A 12,544-nucleotide genomic window follows, 5' to 3' on the forward strand; every position below is an offset into this window, starting at 1 on the left:
ATAAAGGAGCACATCATGCAATCTTGTCCCACTCATCCACGACCACCACTACAACAAGCTGGAATACATATGAGGATACTTTGTCCTTGAATAAATAAAAAAAAAAAAAGAGGTTTGGTGTTGATGTTTTTAACTCTGAAGGTTGAATTCAATTTCTGGCCTGTCAATCTTGTGTGTTCGTCAGGTGTCCACCAGAGTTGGGTCTGAGCCAAAGCAGCCCTGTGAGGGTGCAGGCAGTGGAGGAAGGTTCAGAGCCTGCAGACTTCTGGACAGCACTGGGACAGATGGACAGAAAGGCCTACGACTGCATGCTGCAAGGTAGAAAACAACACCTACTTTGGTTCTCTCCACTCGGGACATTTCTCTCAGCTCTGTAAACTTAAACCTGTAGACCCCAGTAGAAGTTTATAATGTTGTTGCAGTTCAGTGAGAGTCCTCGCATTTCCCTACTCAATCAGCTCTATTTCAAAAACAGAAAGGAACCGTCTCTGACAAGTTGTTTTCATTTTATAAAAAACATTTTCCTCTTTAATTTGGTACCAAATATGTGGCATGTTTACTTTTTTAGACCGAGTTTGATTTAAAAAAACACAGACAACACAACACATAGCACTAAACCTGCTGTAATTAACTATGATGAAATGAATCTCAGTTGCCTAAAAGATGAGAAACTTTTATTATATTTAATTTTCTATCAAATATGTTAACATTCAGAATCTGACAACAACAGATCATTCAGAACAAACAACACTAATGTGGCAAAAGATGAAAATCCTAGTGAAATTTACATGAAGTGAAATAATGAATGGGTGCTATAGTGAAATATAGAACAGGCGCTTTGGAGTCTAGTGGGTGAAAATCAAAGTAAAAAACTTTGCATGTTGGTCTTCTGTCAGATCCAGGAAAGTACAACTTCACACCTCGCCTCTTCCACCTGAGTGCCGCTTCAGGGAGTTTCCGGGCCGAAGAGCTGCAGAGTCCAACGCGGCTGCCGGGGCTCGTGATGGCGATGCCCTTCGTCCAGGAGAGTCTGTACGCTGCACCGCCGCCAGGTGAGAGAAAACACTCAACACTTTCACACAATACACACACAAAAACCCTGTTCCGATTCTCTTTGATTCATCCGTTTAATTTGTAAAGTACGTGTTTTAAAATCAAGATTCAGAAGTGGCTTAAAAGGCTGAAGGTGTTTTTATGTATTTTCACTGAACATTTTTATTTACATATCCAGTTACTTTCCTCATTTTTGAGATGCAAAAAAATTAATATTGACTTTGTCTACGAAGTGCCATGACAAAGAATGAAAATGATGAATAAGAAGAAATGACATTATACAAAAAAATCTAAATGAATACATAATAATTAATAATACAGCTGTAAAAATAATAATAAAATATTTTAAAAAAATAAAGATTTTCACATTATTAATATTCTTATTTGACTTGTCCACATCTCTTTATTATTTTTAAAAATTCTCTTCATATTTCCACACTTATTTTCTTATTCTATGATAGATTCAGTCTTTTTTATGGCATTCCCTGGACTCTATACCTAAAGGTTCGTTATTTGTCTTGAATATAGCAACCTCAAAAAAAAAAAAAAAATTGTTAGGACAAACACCAGGTTTCTTAATGAATCAGTTCCTTACCAGAAACTTTCCAGAGCTTTTAACCACATTCTTATGGCCTTCATCAGTAGAAAGATGGATGAAGATCAGGTTCAGGTATAAACTAATAAAATAATTTAAAAAATATTCAACACTTTGCTGTGAAAAATGTCCTTAATTACACATTTATTTAGCTTTTTCTTTGCTGTATCCTTTTTTCTTGTTGCCAAAACCCAAACATCCAAAAGTCGAACCTAATTTAATATCAATCTAATCTAATTCCACTTTATTGTCTAATATATAACCCTTATCTTTTTTTGTCTGTCCTCCAGCTTTGTTCCTGCTGGACAACCGTCTGGAGGTCTACCTGTGGCAGAGAGGTCAGCCCGAGCAAACCGAGAGCTCGGCGTCGGCCTGGAGCTGCTGGCACAACGAGAGGAAGTGCGCCATGCAGACGGCGCTGCAGTACTGCAAAGGTAGGAGGAAGCTGTTTGACAGAAGCCGCTGGTTGTTGATGTATTTAAAAACCATGAGATGATTTTTTTTTTTTCTCTCTGTATTCCAGAGATGAACCCGAGACGCCCACCGCAGGCCTACCTCATCTTTGAGGGGTCAGAACCTCTCACCTTCACTAACGTGTTCCCCCGCTGGGAGAGGAGCCCGGGAGCCCACACACAGGTACAAGCACCACGCAGTCATGTGATCAGGCGATAATGTACAAAGTCGATGAGATGTGTAGTGTTGTCAGGGTGATGTATAGTAAGATTCACAGCTTCACTTTTAGAAATGCATATAGGCTGAATAAACAGGTTTTATTTCGTTTCATCAGGAAAATCTACTTCTTAAATGAAACAAAATGTGCATTTAGGTGGAATTTCCTCTCATCATAAAACAATATACACGTTTAAAATGCTTTATAAAAGGTGTATTGCAGATATAAATCTTAGTTTGCATTTTTTTTTCCAGAGTCATTCATTTATTTGGCACCCAAATAAAATCTCTTGTTACCCAGTTTCTGGGAATGACTGGTCTAGTGTTAGAAAAAGCAAACAAAATCACAATAAATTATAACATGGAATCGCAGCATTTGTAGAATCACAACACATAAAAATAGCAATATATATAAGATCTACACCCAAGTATCTTGACACTAAGTGTATCGTAAGTGTATCGTCCCAGCCCTGTTGGTCATACTGTAATCTCAAGGTGAAGGTCAACTTCTCCATACTACTTATTTTGTTTGACAAAAAAATGCAGTCATCCTTAGTTGAAGAGTTTGGCTGCAGCCATTTTCTTGTGATGACTTTTAGCTCAGAAGATGTGTTCATCGTGAATGAATTTCTCTGGGATTGCGGCCACATATAATGTGACAAAAGAGCAATTTCTAGTCCAATCATTTTTATTATTTCTTTAGCAATCTCCTGGCAATGTGAAAAAAATTACAGCCCCCCCCCCCCCCCCCCACACACAAAAAAAATATTTTCTTACCACTCTGCCTCCAACATTCATCCTGTCCCAGATAACCCCCTATGAATAAATTTCAATTTCACACAAAATATTGCATTATCTTTTTCTAACAGAACTCTCTCCAGGACCTGGAGTTGGTCTGAGCCTGACTTTCTCCAGGCCTGATTATTTCTCTCATTTAATTTTTTTTCTACAAACTTTGTTTATTGATTTTTGCCACGAAGTGACAGAGCAAAGTCCAAACACACAATATAAAATTTTAAAATTGCAATATTTTTAGGACACAGACTGATCAAAATCTTTTGTTCATCTTTTTTCAAATATGGGCTGTCAAGCATTATAATTACTTCTTTTTTGTAATCGGATTACATGGATTACATGATTATATAATCAATTACTACCAAAACCATATTTAACTTAGAATCTTTCTCTCGACATATTAAAAAATGACTAAAAATGTTTTTTGACAGGGTAATGTCATTGCTTTTAGTAAGTGCCATCATTCTTGTATGTTTTACAAATGTTTGTTGTCTGTACTTTTATATGAAACCTTTTTTGTTGCCCATCTTGACCAGGACTCCCTGGTGGCGATATTGTGTGTCAGCAGGACCTTTCTGGTTGAATAATGGATAAAAAAAAAAAAATCAGTGGCCCTGTTGCTCATAGTTTGGTTGTGTTTGATGTGTCAGGGTGACGCAGGGCGGGTGAAGCTGACCTTGGTGCAGGACGCCCTGGCCCAGCTCATGAAGACCCAGTATCCTCTGGAGGAGCTGCTGCGGAGCCCCTTACCTGAAGGAGTGGACCCCCAGCACCTGGAGGTCTACCTGTCTGATCAAGACTTCCAGGTAAGCTGATGGAGCAGCATGCAGTGACGTACTTCAACCAGCAGGCTGCAGTGTTCACTATATTTTAAAAAATTCAAATAGACAATCATGTTTATAATCTCATGATAAATCCTGAGAGGAACCTTAGTTTAAACTTAAACATTTATATTTGATTTAATTTTTACACATTGCCCTCCATAAATAAATCACCACAATTATGTTTCAGACAATTTTGGAAATGAAGAGGGATGAATATGCGTCCCTCCCGAGCTGGAAGCAAATTGATCTGAAGAAAAGCAAAGGGCTGCTTTGCTAGTGGAGGCTGACAGACGCTCCTGCAGCAGGGACTTCCTCCTCCACTGAGAAAACACCCGGATATTTGCACCATGTTGCTGCACAAAGGACTGCTCACAACGTAATAAAAAGAGGAAAGAAATTCACTTTTATTTATGTCAAATTAGTATGAGTGTGTGGACTTTTTATCAGACATGGATTTCTCTGTAGCTACTGTTCAGAGCAAAAACAAAACACATTTTCCTATGAAACTTAATTTTATCTGTACAAATCAATGAAAGATAACAAGAAAAGGTGTGTGGGAGTGAGGGCATCAGTAACAAACTGTGGGATAAGGATGAGAAAATAAATGGAGTGCTTACAAAAAAAGATCAATGCTAATAAACAATGTAAACGAGAAAAAAAAAATAAAAGGCTAACCACTTTCTAAATGTTTCCTCCTCGATCGTTCCATCTGCATGCTCAGTTTTCGCTTAATTTCACTCAGAGCTGCTGCTTTCCTTCCTGATTGTCACCAGAATCTTAAAATAAGTGTAATTAACTCAATGATCTATTCTGCGTCTTGCATGCGATGTCCTGTTGCGTTCATTCGTCTGCCAGCCTTGCAAAGGTTTGTGCCATGTGTATCGTAGCCCATGTGTTCATTGTGGCTGTGGGTAATGCCTTATTAGGACTCTCTGGGGAGTCACTATTAGCTATGCATGGAAGAGCAGGTAGACATGCTCCAATAACATCCCTCTGGCCCAAAACAACACGCTAATTCTGCTTCACCTCAATCAACACACTGTGCAAACCATCCTCATGACATGGCAACACATAAAGACATACTGTCTCAAAAGAGCAATATTTCTGACACGAATAACAGTAACACTTAACAGGTAATGATGTACTTAACATGTCTTGGTCTACTTTGATATTTGTGTAATATCCCTATTCCTGGCCACATGTAGGTAGAAGCAGCTGCTACAGTTGAATTTGATAGCATTTTAACTAAAAACAAAAAAGTTGTCATGATTAAAAGCGTTCCTTTACTCGCTGTCTTGAACTGACTTAGTACAAGGGGAAAAACAAGACTTTTACAGCTGCTCTGTGAGGCTGTACTTAGGCAAGCGGTGCTTTGAGCTTAATGCTAACATTAGCGTGCTAACATGCCCATAAAGACAACAGAGCACTGCAGGAATGGTGCAGTTTTGTAGGACGACCCAGACGTTAGCATTGCTCTGGGTGTCTCGACAAAAACCCAATGGGATTTTTCCTTTGAGTTAACGCAAAAATAGTCTAAACACACGTTTCCACTGAGATGCAGTTTCTCACTTTTTGCAGTGTGATCATTATTTTCATGACTGTGTCATGGCTAAATGTGGTCCAAAAGAGACATTCAAAACTGGGTAAAATTTGGACCTAATCCGACAAATCGCAGCCAAAATTTCAAGGCTACAACGCGACAACCACATTCAGCCAAAAAGACAATGGTGAAATGACGCTGGGTGCTTGGTGGGTAAGCTCTGTGGCAAAAAGATTATATCAACACATTGAGACACCTGAGAACATAGATATGCTTTGTTAAACATTGCCTCTTTGTGTAGTGTGTTTACATGCTAACACATACTAATTGACACCAAACACAAGCTAATGGGACTGTTACTAGCTTTGCAGGTATTTGAAAAACCAAAATATTGCACAATATGAAAATTGATAGCAAAGTAACTATGACTTATCCTGTGGGTGCATGAATAAGCCGCACTAAATTTCATGGCAATCCACAGTTTTTGAGACAATCAAAACCACAAATATGAACCTGCCGGTTCAGGGAAAATTTGAGTGAAAGAGACACGCTGCTGCCATAGCTAAAAACGTTCAGTACCACGACTCCCATAAAACTTGGTATTTTGCTCAAAGCTGTGTCTTTTTGTCCTGCATCACACAAAGTGTTGTGTGTCTGATGCATGTTTTTGTCAGCTCGCTTTGGGTCGTCTCGTCACTTTCTGGACAAACTAGCACGGCTGCAATCACTGACTTCTCTCCAGATTTTAAAATTAGCATTATAGTGTTATACTGGAAAATATAACTAAATAGTGCTGATAAGATGGACTAAATTATGTCCAACCACAAAAATATACAAAGATGTGGGGTCTGGGCAAGATACCACACTGATATCAGAATACAAACAGGCTTACAAACATCAAATAAACTTAGCTTATTTGCCACTCAGTACAACTGTTTTTGTGGACTCTGAGCATGAGCTGTGATGGACACAGTGCTCGCTGAAGTGTGCACCGCCAGGCCCTGCAAAACCACGCCGGTCCACATGAAATACCAGGTTTTTAGGGAGTCCCAACAGATACAAGCTCCTCCATTGATAACAGACTCAATTAATCACAATACGCTGCAGCAATGGGGTCAAAAGGCCGTTACAAAACTGGGAAAACTTTGACTCTGCTGCCGATGTGGCCGAAACTACAGCTGGTGGTTTCTGAAGACTCACAGACCGCGGATTTCTAACAGCGTAAGAGCATCTGAGGGATGTTCCACAAGTCACCCTGACCCCACAGATTGTAAAAAAAAAAGAAAAAGAAAAAAAAGTCAGGCTGCTCTTCCATTGGTCCACTGAGTTGGAGCCCCTTTGGGTTCACTGGCTAACTGGGTGTTATTTTCCTCAGAATGGATTAGCTGACTAAGCCTCCATGTGACTGTGGAGTGCTGGTGAGATTGGATTTAGGCCCACTGCTGGGTGATGGCGCACTCAAGAAGAAATTTCCAAAGGCCTCTTTCACTTCCAGGCAGCTTACACCTTAAAAAGACTGACTCTCAAAAGATTTGCTACAGGGCTGTATACAAAAAAACCCTACCTGAATCTGAATCTGTAATATCTACCTTAGAGATATTTCTATGAAGCTGTAGCACTTTTTGTTGGAAATATGATAAAGAAAATGTTTCTGATGTCTTTTTTTAACATGAGATGTCTCTGCATCAGTCAGCACAGCCTGTTCATTAGGAGTGGATGTTGAGTTTGGGACGTGTGACTTTTCAATAATGCCTGGCAGAATATGTGCCTGTTAAGTATCAAATAAGTGCAGAATTTGTAAAAAAAACGAAAAAAAGAAGCAGCTCAAGGATGAAACGGACGTGTGTTCATGTCCTGCTGCTGTTTGTTTCTTTGTGTGAGGATGTGTGTTCGCTCTAGATGGCCTGTTCTCTCTGTGCGTCAACTCCAGGTATGCATCGTTCCGGTTCAGAGGCCAGCGCCGCCTCACGCAAAACCACCATGTGATCTTCGGCTGCATGGAGCGACTGGTCGATCCAGTCCATACTGCCGGACATGTGACAGGCATTGCGGGTGACCAGCACCAGGTGGCTGACAGAAAGCAGGAGAGCGGTGGCCCTGAAACGAAAGAAAAGGACAAATTGATTTTCTTTTTTAATGGCTTTTTTGGTTTCTGCTGGATGAAAAGCATTGAATTTCAAAGACAGCTGTTTAAAATGAGAGGGACAATTCACCCTGAAATCAAAAATGTATATTTTTTCCTTACCTGTAGTTTATCCTTCTAGATTGTTTTGTGTGAGTTAGTTTTGGAGATATCAGCACTCAGCTTGTGGTGCTCAAAATACCTTTGAAAACCTCAACATCACCGTCTCTTTCCAGAAATCATGACCTTGTTACTCACAATGATATCTTGCTAAAAAAAACCACTCCAATTACAATGCTTTCACAAAAATGTATTCTTATACATACATGTCATTTGTTAATGTTGTGGTCTGCTTTTTTAAATTTCTAAACTTGCTCTATGACAGAAACCACCCTCGTTCCAGACAAGAATTAATTTAAAAAAAAAAAAAAAAAAAAAAATCAAAAACCAAAGTCCTCAGCCACATAAAAATGACATTTAATCACAAGGACTTTTAATCTTCATTTATACTGGGAAAATATTTAAAAAGATCAAAGTCAGAACCCCTCAAAATACAGTTTTGTCCCAATTTTCAAGAATGAGTGAAGTTTACATCCCATGCCGTCATGAGCACAAGCCTCTCCTCCGTGAGTAGATAGACACTTCATTTTGCACTGTGATACATATTTGGTGAATGTAGTTTGATAGAAAGAAAGCAGTTCCTACATGAAACTGTTCACAACAATTTTTGTGGATTATCTTGTGTAACTGGGTCATGATTTCTGGAAAGACACACTGGTGTTGAACTTTCAAATGTATTTTTTGGTGCCTTAAGCGCCACAAGCTGAGAGGCATCTAGTCCCATTATATTCAAGAGACCAAAGACATCTCCAAAACAATCTAGATGGACAAATAGCACTTTTGTTAAGTGGAGAAATGTGTATTTTTGTTTTCGTGAACTCTCTGTTTAAGCTAAAAACAGGATTCAAATGAGTCTGATGGCCTGAGCAGGCATGGAAAGCACATGAATGATTGCATAAAATTCAATCTGATTAAATTATGAAAAACAACATTTTGAGGTATAATATTTTCCTGATAGCATCAATTTGCTGTGACACTTGTGCATTTGTATTAATGTCTCTGTCTCTTAATAAATGAACGGTTATTACATTACAGATAAATCAAGTCTGGTGGCCGGTCTTCTCCAGCTCTAACAGACGCCTGATCAATCACATCAGTACGTCTTTGCATGAAGCTATCAAAGTCATGCAAAAAGGTGCTTTTAAATGATGAGACAAGAAATGCGATTACCTGGCGTCCAGGAGGATTGGATCCAGAGGAGGGTACATGGACCGGACCACGTCGTCTACCCTGTGAGACAGGACAGTGAGAATATGAGGTCCAGTGTAGAGTAGCATTATTTTAATTTTTTTTTTGTTATTTTGATAAGGCAGCTGAAATGTGTGCAGGAAAGGGGGAGAGAGAGTGAGGGGATGAGGGCTGCAGGCAGGAGTCAAATCCACAGGGCTCCAGATATTCTAACTTCAGTTTTGTACAGTGGGAGGAAGTGGAGACGCAGTGTCCATCTTTATGTCAATGATCTATCCTCTTTCTCAAATGCAAAAACGTCACACTCCTCCGGGGACAGGTGGAGGGAGCCATAATTCCCTCCGTGAGCAGAAATCTGGCCCCAGACAGGGTGCTGGGTGGCTCTCTAACCATGTCATGTCTAACTGCCATTTTGCAAAAGTGGCCCCCAGGCAAAGCAAGTAGAGTATCCCTGGCACAGAGGCTCAAGTCCTTAATCATCAAGCCCAGGTTTGATTCCAGCCCTTTGCTGCATGTCATCTCCTCTCTCTGCTTTTCTCTCTCCCCCTTTACTGCCTCTCTTCAGCTTCACTATGAAATAAAGCCAAAAACCCTTGAAAACATGACATTAAAAAAGAAAAGGTAACTAAATATCTGAGTACTTGAATTCCAAAACTAGCAGGCTACATTATTTGTTATAAGAAAGAAGTAATCTGAGTACTCTAAGTTACTTTGTAGCATGTTACCTCCATTGCAGATGAACAGACAGTAACGTGTTAACACTTATGATGGAGATGGTGGTGAACTGAATACAGTGTGTTACCTCGGGCTGATGCGTTTGGCCACGGTGATGATGTCACTCAGGCTGGCTGGTGCTTTGACCTTTGCCCCTGAACCCATTGTCATGGCAACCAGCTTTTCAGTCAACGTGTGGCAGATCTGTAGGTGGAAGCATTATTATGTGTCAGTGAATAAAAATAAAGATTAGAAATGGAGTGGTGGAGAAGGTAAGACACTCAGTTACCTTTAGGATAGAGATGCAGTGAGAGACCAAACCTCTGTTAGAAAAAAAATATCACAATTAGTTGTATGACACTAAGAAAGTACAGTAGTAACACAGAGACATAACTTTTTAACTTAAACTTTTTAGCAAGCTAGTATTTTATTATTTATTATGTACCTCATTTTACTAATGATTTTTTTAATGTCATGAACTTTAATTTTTAGCTGGTTAGCAAAAGATGTTATATTGGTTGCTAGGTGACAAAAAACTTATCTTTCTTTAATCTTTACTGGTGCTACAGAGCTTCCATTAATTTTAAATCTGGATTAACTCAGTTAAAAACTGGTTTTGCTCAACTCTGATTTAGAATTTATCTCAAATTAAATTCATCTTTATTGGTGCAACCTAGTCTAAAACTTGTATGTCATGCCACAGTGTCACCAGTAGGACGTACGAGGCGTCCTCTATCCAGTCCTCATTCTCCAGGATGGCCTCGATGTGAGGATTGGTGATGACCACATCGTCCAGCTCCAGCTCTGACGGCTCACTCTGGGTCTCCATGGCTCCAATCAGATCCACAGTGGGCCTGTAGAACAGGAACAGAAAAATCAGAGGAAGCACGGCAGGACTGCCAACCAGACCCCAAGGGGACCCCGCGGTCTCAGTTTCATTACATCAGATAGTCTGGGGTGAACTGAGTAATTTGGAGCAGTTTTAGTGGTGATAGCTTGAGTTGTTGCATAAAGAGGTGCTCTGGTCTCCGAGCACACGGCGGAGGAGTCATGTCGCCTGCTGTACTGTGAATTTGGAGGCAGGTTACAAACACAGTTCACATTGGGTGGGAGGTGGGAGCATCGACTGGGAGCCAATAGCAAATGTTTTTTGTTTGTCCCCCAGGGATTTCTGCAGGTTGTTAAGATCATTCAAGAGAATATTTAAGATGATTTGCAACATTTTATTTTGCTACCTAGAAGTGATCAGACATATACTAACTAATCAAAGTGTCAAAGCCTTCAACTGGAGAAAGATACAGTGTAAAAACAGCAAACAGCTGAGGTAAACTGAGTGCAACTGAGATTAAAAAGTACATAAATGGAGGGTTAGAACGCCAACCACAAACGTCGTCTCTAAGTACTGAAGTAGTTGAGCTCGGCCTTGGTCTCAGGACCACTTTTGGAAGGTCTCAGTCGAAGAACAGACTGCATTCCACTCTCAGACAAAGAGGACTCTGCATTTTATTTGAGTTATTATTGTATTTTTATTCCATTTAAGACCTTCAATTCTGATTAAACTACATTTCAGAAGGAAATATTGTAGCTTTTGTCCATTTACGATCCTTAAAGTCTGATAATATTGTACTTTTATTCAATTTCAGACCTTAAATTCTGATGAAACTGCATTTCAGAGGAAAATACTGTACTTTTACTTCATGTTATGGTTCCAAATTCTGATGATATTGTACTTTTGCCCCATATAAGACCTTAAATTCTGACAAAAGTTAAGACTCTGAAACAGAGTTTTAAAAAAGTATGTGATATAGACTTGGAGGATTTTGCATCGGTTCACTGACTTGGAGTCGAAGTGGTGCAGCAGGTCGTGAGGGTGGCAGTAGCGGTGTCTGCACACCACCACCAGGGCAATGAAGGAGGCCAGGAAAATGGTGGCCAACACCCCAATGGCCACGATCACCACTGTCTCCATGGCGACTCCGGCTCCCACGGCGGCTGCAGGCAGCAACTCGTTTCCAGAGGAAGAGTCCAATCAGGGTCGGCTGATTGTCCGAGCTCGATTACGGACGGGCGCTCATCTGTTGAGGGGAGAATAATTGGTGGTTTCAGTCTGATTGGGTGACATCAAACCGGAGAGGAGAACATTATCACAACACTTGAAGATATTCCTGCAAGAAAATTCCCTTTTTGTTGAAACACAATGAACCTCAGAGCCAATATAGAGGAGAATACAATCAGCAGTGTTTGCTCTGTTTCTAAATGTGGAACACCTACAACGCACACATAAAACTGATCTTTATCTGAGTACATAAGGAGCTGAAGTGCACTCGCCCTTTGTTTGCGCTTCATACAGCGTCATGAAAACAGCGTTTGCTGTACAGAGACTTCTTGCTGAATTGGGGCAACCACAACAAACAATAAATATTAGATTTATTCTATGAAGCAGCCACAAAGTCGACAACTTCAAAAACTGCGAGAAGATATCCTGTTTGGATTCACTTTCATTAGCAGCTCCAGCAGTAAACGCATCGAAACAACTCAAGAACAAAACTCTCAAGAACTTTGACCTCTTACCTTCTGATGTTTTCAGTCCCGGCTGAAGTATTTTTGGGATTAGTTGCAGCTTAATTTGGGAGACATGCTCCCATATTTAGTGTCTCTCTGAAAGTGTAAAGTATACCTGCCCTTCTGCCCGGTCTAGCCACTCATTAACCCGACCTGCCCCGCCTGATTACTTGTGTGTAAACTCTCTGGAGGAAAGCTATCATTGGCTGCCCAGACAGCTCTCTAGGCAGAGCATAATTGATTTGTAATGATGTGTGACATTTATAAAGCAAAGAGATGCGGTTTTGTATGCAGTTACGAGCACAAATGACCACCGGGCAGCTGAACTTTCAACATTACAACATTGTGAACCTGCATTTTTG

At 40.1% G+C, this 12,544-nt stretch overlaps 2 protein-coding genes across 7 annotated transcripts in view; one reads left to right on the forward strand and one right to left on the reverse strand.

Moving 5' to 3' along the window:
* svilc (supervillin c) overlaps positions 1–4,622 on the forward strand; it is a 32,509-nt gene extending 27,887 nt beyond the window's left edge. For all 6 annotated transcript variants that reach the window (XM_084744981.1, XM_084744983.1, XM_084744980.1 and 3 more), the window contains 6 exons: positions 185–318; positions 897–1,052; positions 1,939–2,082; positions 2,172–2,284; positions 3,763–3,918; positions 4,124–4,622. In XM_084744981.1, the coding sequence (XP_084601107.1) occupies positions 185–318; positions 897–1,052; positions 1,939–2,082; positions 2,172–2,284; positions 3,763–3,918; positions 4,124–4,213 (793 nt within the window). In that variant the 3' untranslated portion in view covers positions 4,214–4,622. The remainder of the gene's footprint in view (positions 1–184; positions 319–896; positions 1,053–1,938; positions 2,083–2,171; positions 2,285–3,762; positions 3,919–4,123) is intronic.
* Positions 4,623–6,034: 1,412 nt separating this feature from the next.
* On the reverse strand, positions 6,035–12,337 carry tmem98 (transmembrane protein 98). Its single transcript, XM_084744986.1, has 7 exons — positions 12,192–12,337; positions 11,459–11,695; positions 10,343–10,474; positions 9,910–9,943; positions 9,709–9,824; positions 8,889–8,948; positions 6,035–7,573 (listed from the first exon to the last, which is right to left on the reverse strand). Exons 2-7 carry the CDS (start codon positions 11,587–11,589, stop codon positions 7,372–7,374), a joined length of 675 nt encoding a protein of 224 aa, XP_084601112.1. The 5' UTR covers positions 11,590–11,695; positions 12,192–12,337; the 3' UTR covers positions 6,035–7,371.
* Positions 12,338–12,544: the final 207 nt, after the last annotated feature.

The sequence above is a fragment of the Lutjanus erythropterus genome, chromosome 19 (genome assembly GCF_056507025.1).
Source record: "Lutjanus erythropterus isolate fLutEry1 chromosome 19, fLutEry1.hap2, whole genome shotgun sequence".
Classification (NCBI taxonomy): Eukaryota; Metazoa; Chordata; class Actinopteri; order Lutjaniformes; family Lutjanidae; genus Lutjanus; species Lutjanus erythropterus.